Source organism: Centropristis striata, chromosome 8 (genome assembly GCF_030273125.1).
Source record: "Centropristis striata isolate RG_2023a ecotype Rhode Island chromosome 8, C.striata_1.0, whole genome shotgun sequence".
Classification (NCBI taxonomy): Eukaryota; Metazoa; Chordata; class Actinopteri; order Perciformes; family Serranidae; genus Centropristis; species Centropristis striata.
In genome coordinates, this window is record NC_081524.1 from 2,646,358 (window position 1) to 2,666,663 (window position 20,306).

At 39.8% G+C, this 20,306-nt stretch overlaps 1 protein-coding gene across 3 annotated transcripts; it reads right to left on the reverse strand.

Moving 5' to 3' along the window:
- Window positions 1-11,669: 11,669 nt before the first annotated feature.
- LOC131976271 (5-hydroxytryptamine receptor 1B) lies at window positions 11,670-19,314 on the reverse strand. 3 transcript variants are annotated; one of them, XM_059339220.1, is made up of 2 exons: window positions 19,281-19,314; window positions 11,670-12,937 (listed from the first exon to the last, which is right to left on the reverse strand). In XM_059339220.1, the coding sequence occupies exon 2, from the start codon at window positions 12,900-12,902 to the stop codon at window positions 11,868-11,870; it is 1,035 nt and encodes a 344-aa protein (XP_059195203.1). In that variant the 5' UTR covers window positions 12,903-12,937; window positions 19,281-19,314; the 3' UTR covers window positions 11,670-11,867. The 3 variants fall into 3 exon arrangements, with proteins under 3 accessions (XP_059195203.1, XP_059195202.1, XP_059195201.1); XM_059339219.1 differs by lacking the exon at window positions 19,281-19,314 and adding an exon at window positions 17,392-17,678; XM_059339218.1 differs by lacking the exon at window positions 19,281-19,314 and adding an exon at window positions 16,057-16,310.
- Window positions 19,315-20,306: the final 992 nt, after the last annotated feature.

The following is a 20,306-nucleotide window of genomic DNA, read 5'->3' on the forward strand; positions in this document are numbered from 1 at the left end:
ATTTTCAAAATTTTTTTTCAAAAGTTTTTTCCCAAAAATGATTTACAACAAGACATATGTCCATTTCTTTTGTGCGCTGCCTACAGTTTTCAATTTTTAAAGAAACAGCCATCAATGAGCGCAGCAAAAATGAGAAATATCATGAATAAATGAATAAATCAGCAGCGTTGGCAGCGAGTCACAGAGCTGTTTTGTATTCTCAACATCTGCATATTTTCCTCCTGTTGTGACCCACTTCCACAATTTATGAAGCCATGTGGAATATACTGGAGCAACAACAATAACTCTCACGTTATCTAACTTGATTAAAATGACCTGACCTACTGAGGGGAAAACATGATGAAATTTACCGCCTTGTTTGTTTAATAAACTCCAGATAATGAAAAATTCACAGAGCGACCTTCTTTGTAAGTGCACCTGTTCCTTTTGGCATCGAGTGTGCATTAATAACAGGTTTATAAAATCACCAGTGAGGTGCAGCCCCGGGGTCCAGACGAACCGCTGGACTCAAACCAGCAGAAAAATTGATTGCTGAATGTATTGAGCAAAAGTTTGAGTTTCTCTGCCTCAGAGACTCTTTCCTGATGTCTTTGGCTCGGGACCGATGCTGATTGCACTTCCCTACAGAGTCTCTATTAGAGGCTGCATCACTCTGATCAATATCGCCTCTCCTATAAGGAGCACTACGCCTTGGGAAAAAGTTGATTTTATGTCTTTCTTTCTTTCCAACTCTATAAAACTGAAAGCTGTGGAGACAGAAAGGTCCAGCTTCATATTGAACCCTGTAGTTTAACTGTCACCTCAAACCTTATTAGGTGAGACGTATGTGAAGGCCATTTAAATGCTAAATGAGTTGCAATATTTGCATTTTTAACATTTGTTACATAGATGATGTGCTTAGAATTGAGAAAAATCCCTTCAGATCTTGAGGAACACCAGAAAAAAGTCCATGCTGTGATTTGGTTTCACATTTAGTAGTGTGTATTTTGTGTGATCATGTGTCAGCACTTGTGTTGTGTTGTTGCTTATTGTGAGTCTAGTGTGTCAGCCATCCATCCTCTGAATGCTCCAGGTCTCTAGTCTGGATGCTCCTGGTCTCTAGTCTGGATGCTCCAGGTCTCTAGTCTGGATGCTCCAGGTCTCTAGTCTGAATGCTCCAAGTCTCTAGTCTGGATGCTCCAGGTCTCTAGTCTGGATGCTCCAGGTCTCTAGTTGGTGGTTGTAAAGTTTCATGAGGCTGTGATTCTCCTAGAGGTTTGGGCTCATTGAATCCACAAGAGTCTCAGCTTTGCACTCAGACCCCATTTATGCAGCTCACACACTGTTTAGGGACCCCAGGATGCACAAAGACTCACACACAAGAGTACACAGTAACACATTTTACTGCATTTCTCCTTGAACGTTATTGTGGTTGGTACCAATGACTTAGAGGACCCAGGATGCAGCCCTGCGGAACTCCGCATGTAATTTTCTCGCTGTCTTCATGTGAAAACCTGTATGATTTCTACCGCAAACTACATTTGATTTGCATAAGTGGGCATGTCTTTAAAGAGGAGACTTGTGGGTACAAATAGAACACATTCATATTCAGATATCTTGAGGTCAGGGGTCAAGAGTCTCAGCTTTACACTCAGACCCCATTTATGCAGCTCAAAGACTGTTTAGGGATGCACAAAGACTCACACACAAGAGGACACAATAACACATTTGTAGTTCATGAGAAAAACTGCAAGATTTGTACCTTTTACTGCATGAGATCTGTATAAAGTGGGCATGTCTGAAAAAACATCTTGAGGTCAGAGGTCAGGCTAAAAACTGCTAAAATGTACCCTAAATTTGGAGCAATTCTTTACCCTCCTCCCAACAAGATATCATGACATATTTGGTAGCAAAAGATTCATTACAGCCTCAGCTTTCCAGTCATACCCAATTTATGCAGCTCACAGACAGTGTGCGCAAATAGTCACATACAATAGGACAAAATTACACATATTAGTGGAGGAGAAAAACTATAAGCTTCTTGCCTAAACTGCGTGGGATCAGCATAAAGTGGGCATGACTGGAAAGAGGAGACTTGAGGATACACAAAGAACCCATCGTCATTCAGATATTTTCAGGTCAGAGGTCAAGGGACCACCGAAAGTGGCCATATCAGTTTTTTCCTCTTCAAAATATAGTCAAACTTTGGAGCATTATTTCCAGGTAACATATTGTGATAAAGCGATTGATTCCTTATTTCTCTTAGTCTCATATGTTCTCTCTTAGTCTCACAGTGTTCCAGCCTCTGAAAGACAGAAATGACAGTCAGACCTGCTGGTGGCCTGGCGACTCATTATGACCTTAATTTAGTGGTTTACAAGTGGAAGAAAAGGCTTGAGGCCAAATGCTTCATTATTAAGTTTTACTTGTCCCCCTTTAGTGTTAAATCAGGTTAACTTAGTTCAGATGCAGCCTCTTAAGAAACAGAATCAGAGACTTTCCATCCTTAAGTGCTGGTAGAAAGTAGTTACCTCCACTTTGTTGCTTATTGAATTCATTAACATAATGTGGTAGATGACTAATGGAAGCGAAGGAATTCCTTGTGGAGCTTTTAACAGACAAACTGTTTTTGCCTGCAGAGACCCGACAGTAGAAGTTTTGTAGTGGTGGAAAATAATTAAGCACATTTACTCAAATATGAGAGCCAGTTTAAAGTTTAGTTACCTTCACCAGAAACTTTACATTTAGCACAAGACTGACCTAAAAACAAAACGGAGACATTCTGTGACATTTCCAAAATACAAGAGAACGTTTGGCTGCGAGTCCCGAAGCCAAAGAGAGAGAGAGAGTTAAAGCTGTTTGCTGAAGCTTGAGAGCAGAGAGTGGGGAGTGGGTGTTGAACGCAGCGTTGGAGGCGAACGGCAGCCGTTAAATGTGGTTGCAGCTTTTTTTTTTTTTTTATCTGTGAACAGGCAGAGAGGCGTCTGTGCAGCTTCAAATCTGTGACACCAAATCCATATCTAAAGATCCTCATCAAAACTCCTGCTGCACTGATTACGCTGCTGTCGGGGAATCTGTCAGATAGAGCCAAAAACATGGTCATAAATGTGTAATATGGAGGTTTGGAGTGAGGGAAAAAAGTAGCAATCCACCAGAAATGTGAAGTTGTTTGTATTTGATTGGTGCAGTGCCTCGCTGGATGATGAAGTTCTTTATTGTCACATCCACACTCAGCAACTGCAATAAATCAGTTGTTGGCAGCGAAATTCTTACATCGCAGCCCTCTCCAACCCACCACCAGCACCTCTCTGTCTGTTTTCTTGAAGTTGTTATTGTTTGCACGTTACGGAATAACTCTATTTTTTTTTACAGTTAACACTTGAAAATGGTGAAGACGCTTGCAAATGACAAGGTAGTACTCAATCTAAATAGTACTTTCTCTTTTCTTTTTACCGCTTAATCTTAAGATTTCATTAAACATTTTTTTACAAAAAATAAACCGAAACACTGACAAACGAGGAAGATCTTGGGTCGACAATAATGAGAATAAATATGAAACCAAATTTTAATCTAACTAAAAAGAAATCAGCTTTGAATTGATATTCAAACTTGAAGCCTTTTTACAAGATATTTTGTCAATGCTGATCAATGGATGAAGCCATACAGCGCGTCTTTGGATGGATGGGAAAACAACAGGGAATGGAAATGCTACTGACTTTTCCAGACCATAAAGAATGAATTAACACTTACTGATTGGTTTGGGTCACACTCACACAAATTGACAGGGAAACATTTCCATTACAAGATGAATCCAAGCCCAAGTCTTTCATGAGACAAGATGCAGGAAAAAGACTGTTTGAGACTGGATGTCAGCAAGAAGCAGTAAAAGTTATTTGTAAAATAATATGTACGTAAGAGAGAATGAAGTGTTGTCTGTCCTGCAGTGAAAGTTGCTGACGTCCTGCTCTCCGTGGTATTTCCTTTGCCCCGTGTCTTGCGCTCTCATTGAATTTAGGTTCTTGCTGGTCGAGGCAGTTTTCACACTACAAGATTTTGGACTCTCAGACACGTACAGATGTCTAATCTTTGTCACAGCCTGCAAAAAAAAAGCATTTAGTACACAAACTGGCTGTGCCAAGAACAACAAAGGAGCAGGGGAAGGTTTTTGTCCTTTTCGCTCCAAGAACCAGAACAAATGGCCCTCAGACCTGAACGGGATCAGTAAATGTTTGAAATGTTAATAAAGTGATATATTCAAAGAATTTAGGATTTTACAGCCCTGATATTTGAGATACAAGACAAAAACGGCCTTGTCAAGAGGACAAGGAGCAGCATGAGGAGGTATCAGTCTGAAACAAAGTTAAACAGTCAAACGGCTAGTAAAGGTTAATTTATCTGAATGTTCTGGCATCAAACAGTGGTGCTCAGGGAGAAATAGAGGAGGAGCAGACAAAATGCTCCTGTAAGACAGGCAGCTGCTGAAACAACAGGTGAGGTAGAAACAGATGAGTGTAGACTTTAAATTAAAAAAAAACAAGAGTGAGTAAAGTAGCCTATTTTAATTCTGATTTGTCAGAATTTGTGGCTGTTTGTTTGCTGTTTTGTTACTGTTTTTTTGGTCTTGTACTGTAGGCTACTGTTTCTCAAGCAAGGCTTTCCATAAATGGGCCCCAACCCAAGGAGGTCCCTTATGAGAGAGCACTTGAGTTGTTTTTCAGGAAGCCAAGAAGAATGAGGTGTTCTGATAGGACATGAAGCTGTGCACCAAATAGGCTACAGTAGAAGAACCTGAAAAGAATCTGAATCAGGCTTTTTACCTTAGGGAGTTTCTTTTTTTTTTTTTCATTTTTCATTTTAGTTGTATTAATATATTTTATTGTTACATTATTTTACCCAAAAAAAAGTTAGAACAGGATATTGGTTGAGGTAGGTCTTAAGTTAATTATTTGAAATAAAAAACCTCCAATTGAAGTTGTTTTGTGCAAATCATTCCTGATTCACAGAATCTGAAGATTGAACTAGTTGGGGTGAGGAATGAAACCAGGCAGGGTTCTGGTCAAAATGTTTTTAGTTGTCTTCTCTTAAAGATTGAGCTGAATAATTCCAAATGCTGTAGCTTTATTGTGGTCCACCCGATGCCGAATCGTATCGTGACTCAAGTATCGTGATAAAATCGCATCGTGGGGCCGATACTCTGATTCACACCTCTACTAGACGGGCATTGCCGATAGATTCAAACCGGCCCAAGCCTACAACACGTGCCACCGTTCTCAGAAGGACTCATGGAGTTTGTTTGTTTGTCATCAGGTTATATTTAGAAAGCACTCTTTGGTCCCCACAGTGAAAGCCGGTCCCCATAACGCTGTGAGCTGTCAGGTCTGAATGCAAACACACACATGCTCATCTATCTGGTGAGCCATCAGCTCGGTGCGTATCGGAGGCACACAGCAGCAGAACGTCACAGGCCAGAGACTCTCATCTCCCTCTCATGTTATCTCTCTGAACAGCAGCACTAAACTCCTCTTTGCTTTATTTAATTCACAAGTTGCTGATTGAAACTCTGCAGATAATATTGACCTGATGTGATCTGATTGGTTGTCTCCGTCGGGCGGCCTGACTGATTGGATTGATTGGTTGTCTGAACTCACTCAGTCTGTATTTCATCTTTGAAGCTGAGCGGTCACGCACCACTTTTCAAACTTCTTAACTGATTTTACAGCTAAACAAGTTTTTAATATAAATCGTGTCAAGTCAAGTAGTCAATCTGTGAAGCAGATCACCTTCACTGTTCAGCTTTCTATTAATATTTTATCTATAAATAAATACCCACTGAGTTTTTCAAAATGTTCCTCAAACCGTAAATTGCATTAAAACAAAGTTCCGGACGGCTTAAAAGCAAGATTAAAAATGAAAAATACTTTATGGAAAATATTTTAGCACAGGCTCATCGATGAAGATGAGAATCAAATTGGTAAATACATAAAATAAATAATTATATTCATTAGTTTTACTCTTTTAAAACACCTAAAATGTTGTTTTGTCACCAACAAAATGCTGATAAAATGTGAAAAAATATGAGCTTTTCACCCTTATTTGCATCGTGGTACACAGCCATCAAACTAACAACAAAAATGATGAACATAAATTCATAAGACCATGCTTTCTGTATGTGTGAATATTATACATAAATAAATATTACATGTATATAGTCAGAGGACACTTAATGTAAACCACAACCATAACATCTACTTTTATTAATGCTTTTATTGTATATTTTAATTGTTTCTTTATTATTTCAGTTGTGCATCACATTGAATTACCTTGAAATGTGCTTTACAGATAAAGTAACCTTCTTTTTATTATTATTTAAGATGTGGTGTAATAGATGCATACAGAATATATACATATTTAACTAACAAAAAGGTGTTTGCAGTAGGTAATATTGAAATATTTTGCAAACTTCAGGTATATGTGTGTATACTGTATATACAGCGTACCAGTCAAAAACCCAAGTTATACTTTATCTATATCCCCTTTACCATCAAAATACCCCAACATACAAACAAATGGAACCAAGAAAAACATTTTACATTACTAAACGTAAAACCTTATAATTGTAAATGATCATTTTGGAGGTTTATTTAACTTTATATCCGTGTGAAAAACAAGTACAAGCTTCTGCACGTATACCCAGCTGTCATTACATGTACCTGCAAATTAAATAACCATGCAATGAATTATAATTCTGATATTATAGGTAATATGACCTACAATATGAAGTGCTGAGAGCATGTCTTGGCTTCTTTTTCCTTCATCATACCCCGTGCGCAGAAACGTGACAGAGACCAGTCACCCCTCCTTCTCCGCCGCCGCCGAGGGGAGAGAAAAACAAAGCCACGGCCATGAAACATCTTAATGAATGTGCTTCAAGCTAAGTGGAGAGTCTCAATGGAACAGTCAATGAGGCGACACAGGTTGTTAGAGAGAGGCACAAACGGAACATGGTCAGTTCTTTTAGAGACCCTTTTAGAGACACTTATTGTCTTGTGAACACACCTGAGAGGACAGATGGAGCCGAACAAATGAAGGACACTCTCTGGGGATAATATGTTTTGGACAATGAGAACCTGCAGTTTAATGATGTGTTCCAACATTGGGCGTCATGGAAGAACATACTATTATCTTGCCTTTCTCGCACTTTACAAGTTGTAATTTCTACTTAAAATCGCTGCAAAGTCAGACTGGTCTCCCCTCAGTAAGTGGCCCCTAAAGTTCTGAGTGTTTTTGCAGGTATGCCAGACCCAAAATGAACCAAATTGTGAGTTTTGCTGTTGTTACAAGTTTCACTCAGTAACAATTTATTTCTCTGCATGTCCCACGCTCTTGAATGCACCATAGCCGTTCTGGCGCTATTGAATGCACCATACCTGTGTGTGAATTGCCGTGCTGTGAATGTTGTGAAGTTGCTGCAAGTCATGGCTGACATTTATTTCTCTGCCCTCAGCTCTGCGTTTAGCTCCACGTTCGGTCTTTCAGTTTATTTTTCCGGCAACTTACAAACATTAGTGGAGCAGGAAAAGGTCGACTCTGATTGGCTGTTGTCAAGCATTTCCGACATGTTTGATCGAGTAAATATGCTCACAACTGATCACCGTAATCGACCGGAAATTTATCGATATCACTATAATCCATATAATCGCCCAGGCCTAATTAAGATATCAAATTACTTATATCGGGATAAAAGATTTTTGGCCATATCACCCAGCCCTAGAATTGTCACTTCTGATACTCACGTTGTCCTTATAACATGTTAACTTTCAGCATTTACATTTACACTTATTATACTTTCTAAACTAACTTTTATAACGTCAAACCAGGAAGGTTTTGCCGAAACCTTCGAAAAGTTGTTCTGCAGCGTAATCGCGAATAAACCGCAACCTTTTAACGAAATGTGACGGGTTTGTATTTTCACCGATCGGCCACTGAACGGGCTGATAACGACTTTCTGGTGAAGCAGACAATGAGACCAGCTGATACAATCATGTGATAACATTAAGATCGGTGCCAGAAGCAGACATGTGCAGTGGAGCAGGTGTTTTAAGGGCAGACAGATGAGATAAATGCCAAGTCAGATGGTTTTAAGGCAGAGCAGGAGGAAGATAAGGAGGACGCAGGAGCTTTTTTCTGTGACATTTGCGGTGTCGAGGTTTTGACACAGGAGGGTTTGAAAGCCTTGATCCTGCAGGTGGGAGATGTGAAGTGGAGGCGTAATGCTGCAGACAGAGCAAGTAATCTGGAGGAAATATCCACTAAAATACTCAGGAGAAACTTCTTTGACAAGTGAAATGTGACTCAGTGCTGCAGACTCTGTCTTAACTTTGTCATAGGACTTAATAATTCTGACTTTCTGTTTGTCTGCAGATAATCTCACACATTTCTGGAACCAATAAGCCTAAGATTTGTTTTGCACATTTAATACTCTATGCTCAAAGACCTCCAATGGTTGCGGTGAGTCACAGTTTGTTTTATTGCTTGTTTTATATTGTTACAACTCATCAGCAACTGCTTCAGTTACATAGCAAAGACACTTCTGCCAATCAGCTTAAAACAGGCCTTACCTCGTGTTTTGTGGGACACATTGTAGAACCTACTTTTGTGAAGTTTGACCCAGGCGGCAACCTCCTGGTCTGAGCAGGGAGGCAAACCAGGAAGTGCCTTAAGGTGCATTCTCCTGAAAATTCCTACAGCGGACGCTGACGGCGGCTGCAAAAACATTTCTGTCAATTCATTTCAATGCAAAATGAGAAAACTCCGCCCTTGATTTATTACCTCAGAATTTTTTTGGGACAACACTATGGTCTCAATCGCTACTGAAAAATCCTCAAGAAAATCTGATGTTAATAGTGTAAATAATGGCCCCATTTAGAAGAAAATAGAAGATAAAGAATCGTATGATTTGGGGCGGGGCTACCTTTGATTGACAGGTCACTAACAAGGCGAGCCGTCATCAGGAGAGAAGCAGAAACAAAATGCTACAATAAAGGTATATATAATGTTATACTGTATAGATAGGGACATCACTACGTCCATTATTTATATAGTCTATGGTTTGACCACAGGATCAAATTTGTGTTTATTCATGGTACTTGCACAAGACGTGCCAGTATGAACCAACACTACCAGTACTTCTAATCATCAGCCGTGGCAGAAATTACCATTTAAAGCAGTTGTGAAAGTCCAAGATGCAGCGACAAAACCAAACACGATCATGTCTGGGTTGATCATATGATCCAGGGTGAATTTCATCGCCTTCTCCAGGAGCTGTGTCAGTATGAACCCAAAATAAACAGATTTAATTCTGTGATTTAATGTCAATAAACAGATCAAAAAGATGCAGAATTCACAACAACATGATGCCGATGTGGAAAAAGTCTGAGATCTGTCTGCAAGAACACCAGAAAACTACTTTTAAAAGATGGTTTTCTGAATGGAGTTCAGGAAAGTCAGCAGAAAAACAAACTGATTAAGCTGTGATTTAACCCTCTGGAGTCCATCTATTTATTGAAAATACACCTGTTTTATTTACAGTAATAACTTAATTTATATATGATATGTAGACAAGCTGAGAAAGCCAGTTAAAGTTCAATCATAGGAGCTTTCACAGTGTGCCATTTATGTTTCTAGACCAGTTTTAAATTGTGAATTTTCTTTCTACAAGGAAAACTATTACTATTTTTAATTTACATGCAAATAGACTGTTTTGTAGTTTTATTATTTATTATTATTTCTGCTGTTTTTGTGTGTATAAATGGTAAGAATAAAAAACAAAATGGTACTTTTCCATAGACACTTGTGTCTTTTGTTTGTATTTTGGGTTCCTGGCAGCTTTATACTTTGTTAATTAAAATAAAATGAAAAATCTGACTGATAGCCAAGTTTGTGTGGAGAAAAAGGAGCCATGCATGTGATGTAAGGACAGACTGAAAGATGCTGAACAGAAATTTGAACCAAAATTTCCTGGACTTCAGAGGTTTAATTAAAATAAAATAGATTAAAAAATAGCGAAAATAGCTGCATAGTGTGAATTCATTCTTTTGTCAAGTCTGTCAGCAAGACGACCAATAAAGAACTTTTAAAATGTTTGTTTTCTGAACAGAGTTTGGATCGATCAGAGCTCTGTTGGGAGACCTGCACTGCACTGAGTGACCTTTTCTAGTTCATAATACAACAAAACATAAAATTTTTTATTAAAACAAGCCGGACTCACCAGAGAGTAAAATCACCTCTGGTCGCCCTGGCTTTAAAATCGGTTCAGGATGAGTCGATGAGTCAGGTTTGCTTTTCATTTTCATTTTTTTTTCTCATTGATTTTGCACTCATTGCTTTCCATTCTCCCACTCCATGACTCACCAGCGTCGATGTGCATGGCGGGAAATGAAAACATTCCAGTAAATGTTGTTGTTTTCTTTTCTCTTGCTGTCTGTGGTGAAGGCAGCTGTGGGACCACTGCTTCAATACTTCTTGGGATTGTTGGTCAGATAGTTTTTTTAAATGCAGCTGTGTTAAAATGCAGCAACCTTGTTGTTGTTGTTTTTTAATTATTTCTGCTTTGGAAGCTGAAAGGTTAGTCCAACATGTAGCTATCGGGGATGACTACCAAACATTTCGTCTCCCTGTAGTGACAAGATCAGGCCCAAAGTTTTACCTAAATGCCCCTCAGCACTGTTTCAAGACGTTATAGTCATAAATCTGTAAGCATCAAGTAGTTTTCTGGAGTTGATACCATTTGTTACACAGATTTTGTGCTAAATATAACCTTTTTTGTAGATATTGGAGTGTTTTAAGTCTCGTCTTAAGACCCATTTTTATTCCCTGGCTTTTTAACTTTGCGTGAGTTTTGTGGTCCTCCGTGTCTTTTATTTATTTTACTACGTTTACCTACGTCTTTTATTTATTTTACTATGTTTATCTGTTTGATTTTATTGTTTTATTTATAGCATAATTTTAGATTTATGCACTTATTTGGTTATTTTTTGCTTATTGTTATATGGAAATGTTTGTTTTATTGTTTTTATGATTCTATGTACAGCACTTTGGAGACGTTTTTGTTGTTTGAATGTGCTAAAGTGGATTGGATTGGATTGGATTTTTTTCTATTTTACCACTGGAGATTTGATAAAAAATGTCGAAATTAAGACACCAAGACACCTTGAAGAACATCTTCTATATCTGCAAGAATTTATTTTTTTTGGCAACTGTACAGCAAACACTTAGCGTGTAGTGTTGCCTGCTGAGAAACCCCTTTATTGTGAATCTAGTGTGAAAAGCCACCCATCCTCTGAATGCTCTAGGTCTCTAGTTGGTGGTCACAGCAGCTGATTTTACTTTAAGTCCTCATACTGTATGTGTTTCAGCAAGATTGTACTGCACATTCAAAACATATCGAATATGTCTGTAAACTCTGACAAGTAGAAAACAATCTACCTGTGCATTGTGTTATTGCTGATATGGTAGTAAATCATATTTTTGTTAACTGAAGCAAACATGTTTACATGCTGTGGAAGCAGGAAACAGATTTTAGTTTTGTTTCATGTTTTAATCAATCACATTCATGTAAAACAACCATTCCACAGACTGAAACAGGCTTCTGTTAGACAGAACAAGACAGAATGCCCACAAAGAGGCGGGCATTTAAAATCCAACAATTGTGACCTGACGAACGTTCCATGCTTTAAAATTATGTAAGAAAAACCTGTAATTTCACAACAGCAATCCACAAAACATGCAGACGTGTCTCTTAATGAGACTCACAATGTGTTTGACGAACAAACGTATAAATGATGCAGTCCTCAACTCAAAGTCTTTGCATCCTGAATGTTTTGAATGTTTCAGCCTTTGGTTGAGGTTTTCCGTTGAAAAGGCATGAGGAGCTTGTGTGCACAGAGTCTGAACTTCTGATCTCTCACACTGTAAATGATGACATTCCAGCAACTGTTGGTGGCCAAAATCCAGAAGGCGAAAAAGGAGAAGTTGCACCATTTATTCCCCAAAACGTTCCCGACCACAAAGACGGCGATGGGGGTGAATGAGGCGGTGAACGCCACAGTCAGCGTCCCTATTGTTCTGGCCGCTTTGATGTCAGAGAAAGTAGGTTTGGTGGTGCTTTGGCACTCGCTCTCGGCCAGGTGTTTCCTGCGCCTCGAGTGCTGCCTGATGCTGGACAGGGAGATGATGTTTATGACCACCGTTCCTCCGAGGAGCGTGAAGTCAAACGCGGGGAAGAGGAGGAGGATGTTCCAGGCCTGGCTGGGGAACTCGCCGATGGTCCCCAGAGCGTAATTGCACATCCGGCTGCAGGAGTTGTACTCCAGAGCGATCTCGCTGCTGAAGACCATCGGAGACACGGCCAAGAAGAAGCTCCCCACCCAGGAGAGGACGATGAGGATCGTGGTCCTTTTACGTGTGATCACAGAGTCCTTGTGCAGCGGCCGCAACACAGCAATGCTCCTCTCGATCGTCAGCAGGAAAATGGTCGTGATGGAGACCAAGGTGCACCCGGCAAAGATGGGGCCGATGACGTTGCACGGGTGGAAACTCACCGACTGCGAGTTGTACGAAGTCCACTCCGGGGCCGAGTCGGTCACCATGAGGTACACCTCGGCGTACACGGACAGCGGCACCACAAATATCCCCACGGCCAGGTCGGCCACGGCCAGGGACGCCTTCAGGTACCCCTGGGGCGTGTGGAAGTGTTTAGTCCCCAGAACCACAGCCAGAGTCACCAAGTTCCCAAACAAGATGGCGAAGATCAACAGCACCATGAAGAGCACCATAAGGATTTTGTTGGCCAAAGTACAGCAGCACACGGTGCAGTGTGCTGGTTCAGTTTGGTCCAACATGGTGGGAGTGCTGGTCTCAATCATTGGATAAACTGTGGCTGCAACACTCACTGCATGACCTGGAATTTTAAAAAAAAAGATGGCAGAGTTACAAAATGTTCACGTAACCCCACTTTTTAAGAGGGTTGTGGGACAGGGGATGTTCAGAGGCAGATTACAGGATAACAGTTGACACATAGAAGTGGTGTACAACCTCAAAAATACTACATTAAAACACCAAGAACTTGAAGAAAACGCCTTCAGAAAAAATCCAAGCTGTGATCTGGTTTAAAAAACATTAAACATTTTGGAGATTTCTGCAAGAACTGCACTTTTTGACGATTGTACGACGAGCACTTGCGTTGTTTTGCCTGATGAGAAACCCCTTTATTGTGAATATACCAAGGAAAGCTGCACATCTTCTGGATGCTCTCATCCTCTAGTTTGTGTTTGTAAAGTTTAATGAGGCTGTGATTATCCTAGAGGTCACAGCAGCTCATTTTATATACTGAGCTCAAGTTTTTTTTTCTTTTTGATGCTCTCAATGCAATGAAAAGCTTCCATGAGTCTCAAGAGTCTCAGCTTTCCAGTGAGACCTAATGTATGCAATTCCAAGACCGTTTAGAGGGGTGGGTAATTAGTTTTCCCAAGAGGCCACATGAGATTCTGCGAAGTCAATACTCTGAACTAAATTCTGCTCAAAATTAATTAAATTGCTTTATAAAATACAGTACATTATCTGGTTTTGAGCTGCTACTGATTAGAATTCATGTTATGACAAGACTATGTTAATGTGGAGTAAGTCAAATATAGCAGTAAAAATAGTCCATCATTATCTCACTTTTCCATTTATTTTAAAAACACAAGATACTTTAAAATCACAAAAATAAGATAAAGCGTATATGTTATGCAGTAAACCAGCAATTTATTAACTTAATGTAAAAAGTAATTAGTGTTTCTCACAAGGTAACTCAGTGTTTTTTGTGGAACTCATTTCTGTGCAGGCCCATATGCATGCACATACGTACATGGCCTTCAAAATAAAAGCACTGCTATTGTATTTATTTCTAATTTCCAGGTAACCTCACATAAATGATGTACTTTTGAGGACAATGTGACTGGAAGTAACGTAGTTCCGAGCAACACGTTTTTACCTAATTTAAGTGCTGTTACTTTCAAATCACATGGTTTACTTTTGTTTTCACATGGGGCACCACCTCCGTTCTCCCCTCCCTCCCGCCATAACCGACACTTTATACTCCGCCTCGCCACTAGAGGGCGCCACTAACGTAAACAAGGGGCATATCACCTTGTTGTACAGTATAAAAGACACATGGGGAGATCAGCCTCCAGCATAAATTTGGGTCTTATTAAGCTGCTTGTAAAAAAAAACGACCTATGGGGTCATTTTTTTATAGGGAGGACAATCTCAGACACCAGTATGCAGAAATATTCAAATACAACTAGGGCTGGGCAATATATCAATATAAAAAATATATCGATATATTTTCAAATGTGATATGGAATTAGACCATATCGCATATATCAATATAGATTTCTATATAAATGCTGCCCTTACTAGGGTTTGTCATATTTAGTTCTTTTGTAATGTTTGTTATTCTTTTCTCATATAAATATATTTATTTCAGAGAAAGATTGGCCTATTTTATTTCATAGGCTATTTTTATTTAAGATGATTTTTTTTATTTAAATGTGTGCTTTATGGAGCTTTGATTTTTTTTAAGAAGGTACTCCTGTTATGCAGTATTTATGTTCACTTAAATAAACGGTTTCAATAGAAGTACTTTTCGCTTTGACTCTGACTCAACATTTGCTCTCACTTTGTGATAAAAATATTGGAATATATATCATTTATCAATATTCAGCCTAAATATATCAGGATATGACTTTTGGTCCATATCGCCCAGCCCTAAATACAACAGATGAAAATGTATTAATATAAATAAAGTGGGCATGTTGGTAAAGATGAGACTCATACTGCACCCACAGAATATTTGCCTTACTGTTGTGCAGTGGGAGGAAGTGGAGATGCAATGACCATATTTGGCCATGGTCAGACATACTTCCTGAGCAGGTAAATTCAGACAGTATGAGAAAATGACCATTAAAGCCTGAAAGCTTGTTTTAAAAGAAATGTGGAATAGAGCGTGACAGGTCCCCTCTAATGGACTTTTTGTGTTTTAGTCAAACAGAATCTCACCAAAGTCGTCTTATTTTTTTTGTCCTCCATGTAAATTCCTGAGCTGTCTATTACATCATGTCAGGGACACGATGATGTCATGATTCACAGCAGCATCAGCAGCTGGTTTGACACGCTCACATGAGGCTGGATGGACACATGGACAGATGGATGATGGATGGATGGACGCACACTACTTACTACTCCAGCGGGAGGACAGGTGACGTCATAATCTGACAACAACAGCTGTAGTAGTAAACAAAACCCAGCTGGCACTCGTGGCGTCTTTAATCCGCACACAGATCTACATGCGCTCCAAAGTCCGGCAGGTTCCTGGACATCCTGTCAGCTGCACCAAAAGTCTCCTTTCATACGAGAAAATATAAATATGTAACTATCAGGCTGCTTATTAGCCCAATAAGGATTAAATATAATGAGGAAACTATGACAGAGTCATCATAGGAGCCCGCAGCGCGCCTCGGAGCGCATTTTAATTTAGAAATAATGAATTATTATGACCATTTCTCTCCATAACCTAATATATAAATGTTAAATAAAATGTAAATATGGTCGGTTTGAGGAGTTATAACAAAGACGCAGCTATAGGCTCTCCTGTCACCACTTATTCTGCTTTTCACATTCAGATGTCAGACCCCCCGAGCTTTTGTTTTCACTGTATATCCATCTACAGCGCGCAGTCATGCAGAAACCTCCCGCACATGCAGCCAATAATCCTCAGGATGCAAAGAGAGAGAGGAGAAATATCCAGTATTTGCAGCGCGCATCAGTCACAACTCTTTCTGCGCGTCTTACAGGACTCAAGCTCTATTAAAAATGAGTGAACCAGAAGGTTATTGCTCTCAGTTTTACAGTTTCTTACAGAAAACACTCAGCATGTTTGCAGGAAAATGATGAGCGCAGATCTCGCAGGTTTGAGCGCGCTTTGGAGACCAGATATTACTCACATATTCATCAAATATTGCAGAAAACTCTACTCACTTTGTGCTTTAAATTCCCTTCAAACTGCAGCATATCCGGCCGACTGTGAAGCAGCATATTCCTGCTGTTTATCCACGCAGCTTAAGATAATATAAATTAATAAAGAGTCCATTAGGAGCCGCAGAAGCAGAAAGTGTCTTCACGGTGCGCAGATGTTGAGCGGCAGGACGGCTCTGCGCTCTGCGCGCTGCGCTCCGGAGAGGCGCTGGAGTGTCTCCTCCGCTGGTTCTCCTCCATTGGCTGAGGGTGTTGGTGACAGAGGAGGAGCCTCCGAGTCCAAGTGGAGACTCCTGCAGGAGACTTTCTCATCATTAACCCGGTCCCCTTTTTCTTCTGACAGTCCTGCTGCGTGAAATAAAAGTCTCACTGGACCAGATGAACGGGTTAAAGTTTGGCTTGAGAAGCTCTGATTAATTTCCCCTTTTTAAAAATATATTATTATTGGCATTTTATGACCAAGGACCCTGAAAATAGAAGATGGACATAATAAAATATATCCAGAATATCATATCATATATTTATCTGGATGTTTAACACACGAATGAACTCATAATTTCCTTCTTTTCCCCCCTGAAAATCTGCAGATTATTTTTGATTGCTATTGCTACAGTCATATAAAATGAGAGCAAATTTGAGCAGTTTTATTATTTTTTTAAAGTTTTAAATAATTTATTGTTTTATTTGTTTTTGCAACATTTTTTCTTTATTTTTATGTATTCCTTTAGTATTATTTTATAATTGTTAATATTACTTTTATTTTTCATATATCTATATATTTGTCATATAATTCAGATTTCTTATTTGTTGTTTTCAATATTTAATTAGTTTTGCAATATCATTTTTTTCTGAATATTTTATATTAATAATTTTTATATTTTTCTGTCTGTTATCTTATTAATATTTGTATTGTTATTTTTAATAATTGTTTAATTAATTTAATTGTTTTTTTAAATCATTTTCAATAGGTTTTGAAAGTTATTTTTTCTTTTTTATGTTTATTTATTTCATGCAGTGTCTTTTTCTATTTTTGATTATTATTTTCAATATTTGTTTTTGCAGCGTCTTTATTTTTCTTTTTTTTTCCACATGGTCATTAGTAACAGCTTCATGCATGAGGAAAACAATACTTGAGTGGTCTATTGATTTATGCACTCACTGGCCACTTTATTAGGTACACCTGTTCAACTTCTAATAAATGAAAATGTCTAATGAACCAATCACCTGGCAGCAACTCAATGCATTTATTCATGTCAACATGGTGAAGAGGAGCTGCTGAAGCTCACAGCGAGCACCAGAATGGAGAAGAAAGATGATTTAAGTGACTTTGATCCTCACATGGTTGTTGGTGCCGACAGAAACTGCTGATCTTCTTGGATTTTCATGCACCAGCGTCTCTCAGAAGGCTCCAGAAACCTCTGCCTCAGTAGTAAACACGGCCTGCGTGGTGTAATAGTATCATTTATCTGCAGGTTTGGCTACAGTCCTGCACTGGCAGAAGTGGACACAACAAAACAAAAGCATAATCCTGTGCTTCTCTGTGTGTGGCGAGTAATCCTTAATCCAGAGTTCACAGCGGGCGGCCGGCTGCAGTCCGATGCTTCAGATTACAGAGTTTTGAGTTTGTTCCTGGAGCTTAAATCAGACGCTTCGCCTCACGAAAATCTTACAACTACACTGCTCCACCATTCCATAAAGATTAAAGGGGAATTTCACCTGTTTAGAACTTCACATGTGTTGTTTTTGCTCCGCTGAGAGCTTCACTAAACACTTATTTATATTCTACAAACTGCACTTTCCTGCTGAGCCCCCTGTTGTTTCATTGCACAATGATTTAAATCACTGGAGCTGCAGCTGTTTATAGTGCTGCAGAATACCATGCTCCATACATGCAGCTCAGCTGTTACTGGAGTTCATTTATTTAAACATTGTCCTCTGGACCTGCCTTTATATTGCTGCTGGGAAAATGAACGACACCCTGCTGTTCTATTGTTAGATTTTCATGCTTTTGAGCACCTTTTGGATTTGTTTGCTGCTTCTAAGCCTGAAATCAGTTGATTTCTTAAAATCGGCAGAAACCATATTTAGCAGCTGCAGTAGAGTCTTATTCTGTTTGAGCTTGTTTTTTATTATCCATCCATCCACTTTCATCCTCTCATCCGGGGGCCGGGTCGCGGGGGCAGTAGGGTACGCAAGGCCCTCTAGACGGCCCTCTCCCCAGCCGCAATGTCCAGCTCCTCCTGGACCAAGAGGCGTTCCCAGGCCAGCCGAGAGATATAAGGCCTGTTTCCACTGAGAACATTTCGGAAAGAGTGTTTTGGCTCCGCCCACTAGTTAGTTCCCCTCGGCCTCTGTTCCCATACAGGTACTTTTGTAGCGGCTAACAAACAAAGTTTAAATGTGACAACAGACCAACGCGGCAAGCAGTGTTGCCAATTTAGCGATTTTGTTGCTATATTCAGACCCTCTAGAGACCCTTTTTTTTTTTTAAAGTGACTAGTGACAAATCTAGTGACTTTTTCTGTTGTTATTGGAGACTTTTGGAGACTCGTTCCTCTTCTTAACGAGTAGCAGGCGCGTCCCAAAGCACTCACAAGCGGCCCAGTTCTCCTGCAGCAGTCTCTCCCAGCTGCAGTCAGAGCAGGAGATGTTAACCCCTCAGTATCCAGTCTGCAGCAGTCTGCAAATGAATCACGCATGCACAAAGTCGGCGCCTCAACCGTATCCAATCAGCTTCGACCAGTGAGTAGCCGAGCAGGAAGAGGCAGGTACTTTCTGAGGCGCTAAGCGGTGAGTTGGCGGCTCACTAGAGGGAAAAGTACCGAATGGAAACGCGCCTATAATCCCTCCACCGTGTTCTGGGTCTTCCCCGGGGCCTCCTACCAGTTGGACGTGCCCGGAACTCCTCTAACGGGACGCGCCCGGGAGGATCCTTACCAGATGCCCAAACCACCTCAGCTGGCTCCTTTAGAGGACGAGGAGCAGCGGCTCTACTCCGAGCTCCCTCCGGATGTCTGAGCTCCTCCCCCTATCTCTAAGGCTGAGCCCAGCCACCCTACGGAGGAAACTCATTTCAGCTGCTTGCATCCACAATCTCGTTCTTTCGTCACTACCCAAGGCTCAACATTGTTAAATAAAAGCAGTAAAGCTTGTTAGATTATCTGAGGGAAGCGATCAAACAGAAGTGCTGCACATAAAACGAAAGTTAGACAACTAGCTTTACTCACACAATCTAAAGTAGATTCAGATTCAGGTGGATTCAGAGGAGATTTTTGTCTTTACCTGTTGGAAATCATAATTGAACTGACTAATACCAGTTAGACTAGTTTATTTAGATTACATATTTTGAATCTATTCTGCAAATCTGCAGTAAAGAGTACAATATCCCTCTCTGAAATGTAGTACAAAGTAGCTGACAAAATTACAAAAAGATCAAGAATCTCAATACTTGGCATGGTCTTACAGTCAGGCATTAACAGTAAATGAAGCTTTAAAACAGCACAGAAATTACACATAAAACTAATCTAACTCGCAGAGAAATTAGAGTCAACTCGTCGCTCCTTGTAAAAAATTTTACCCATCTCTACCCTACAGACTCATTTCAGCCGCTTGTATCCACGATCTTGTTCTTTCGGTCACTAACCAAAATTTGTGGCCATAGGCAAGGCCGGATTAACCACATGGGCAACTGGGCAATTGCCCAGAGGCCCTCGACCTCTAAAGGGCCCAGGGCAGTGTGTGCACGAGCAAAATATCTGGTTAAATAAATATTGGATGCTTTGAAAGTGTATTAGTATTTTTTTGTGGAAATTGAGGAAACTTCCTTCCCTTTCTTATTGTACGGGTGCCAAGAAAGGCGCCTTCCAAATAAAATGTATTATTATTACTATTATCATTATTAGTCATAGTGGGGCATTTGTGGTTCTATGAGCGTTTGCACATCTGTACATGAAAATGCACTTGATGACACACTGTAACAAACTCCTGTAAGAAAACAGCCAAACTGACTGCATTGTGTACTGCAACAATATTGCAACTAGCTTCAGCACTATACTGTGTTGAAGTCTACTGAAAAAATCAATGAAATGCAGGATTTTACTGTAATTCAGTATGTGGTTTTATCACAGTAACATACTGTAAAGTAGATAACAGTAGAGGAACTGTAGAATTAACAGTAGAATACTGGCAACCCTGCTGCCAGTATTTTACTGTTAATTTACAAGACAATTGTTTACAGTTACTTATTGATGTAT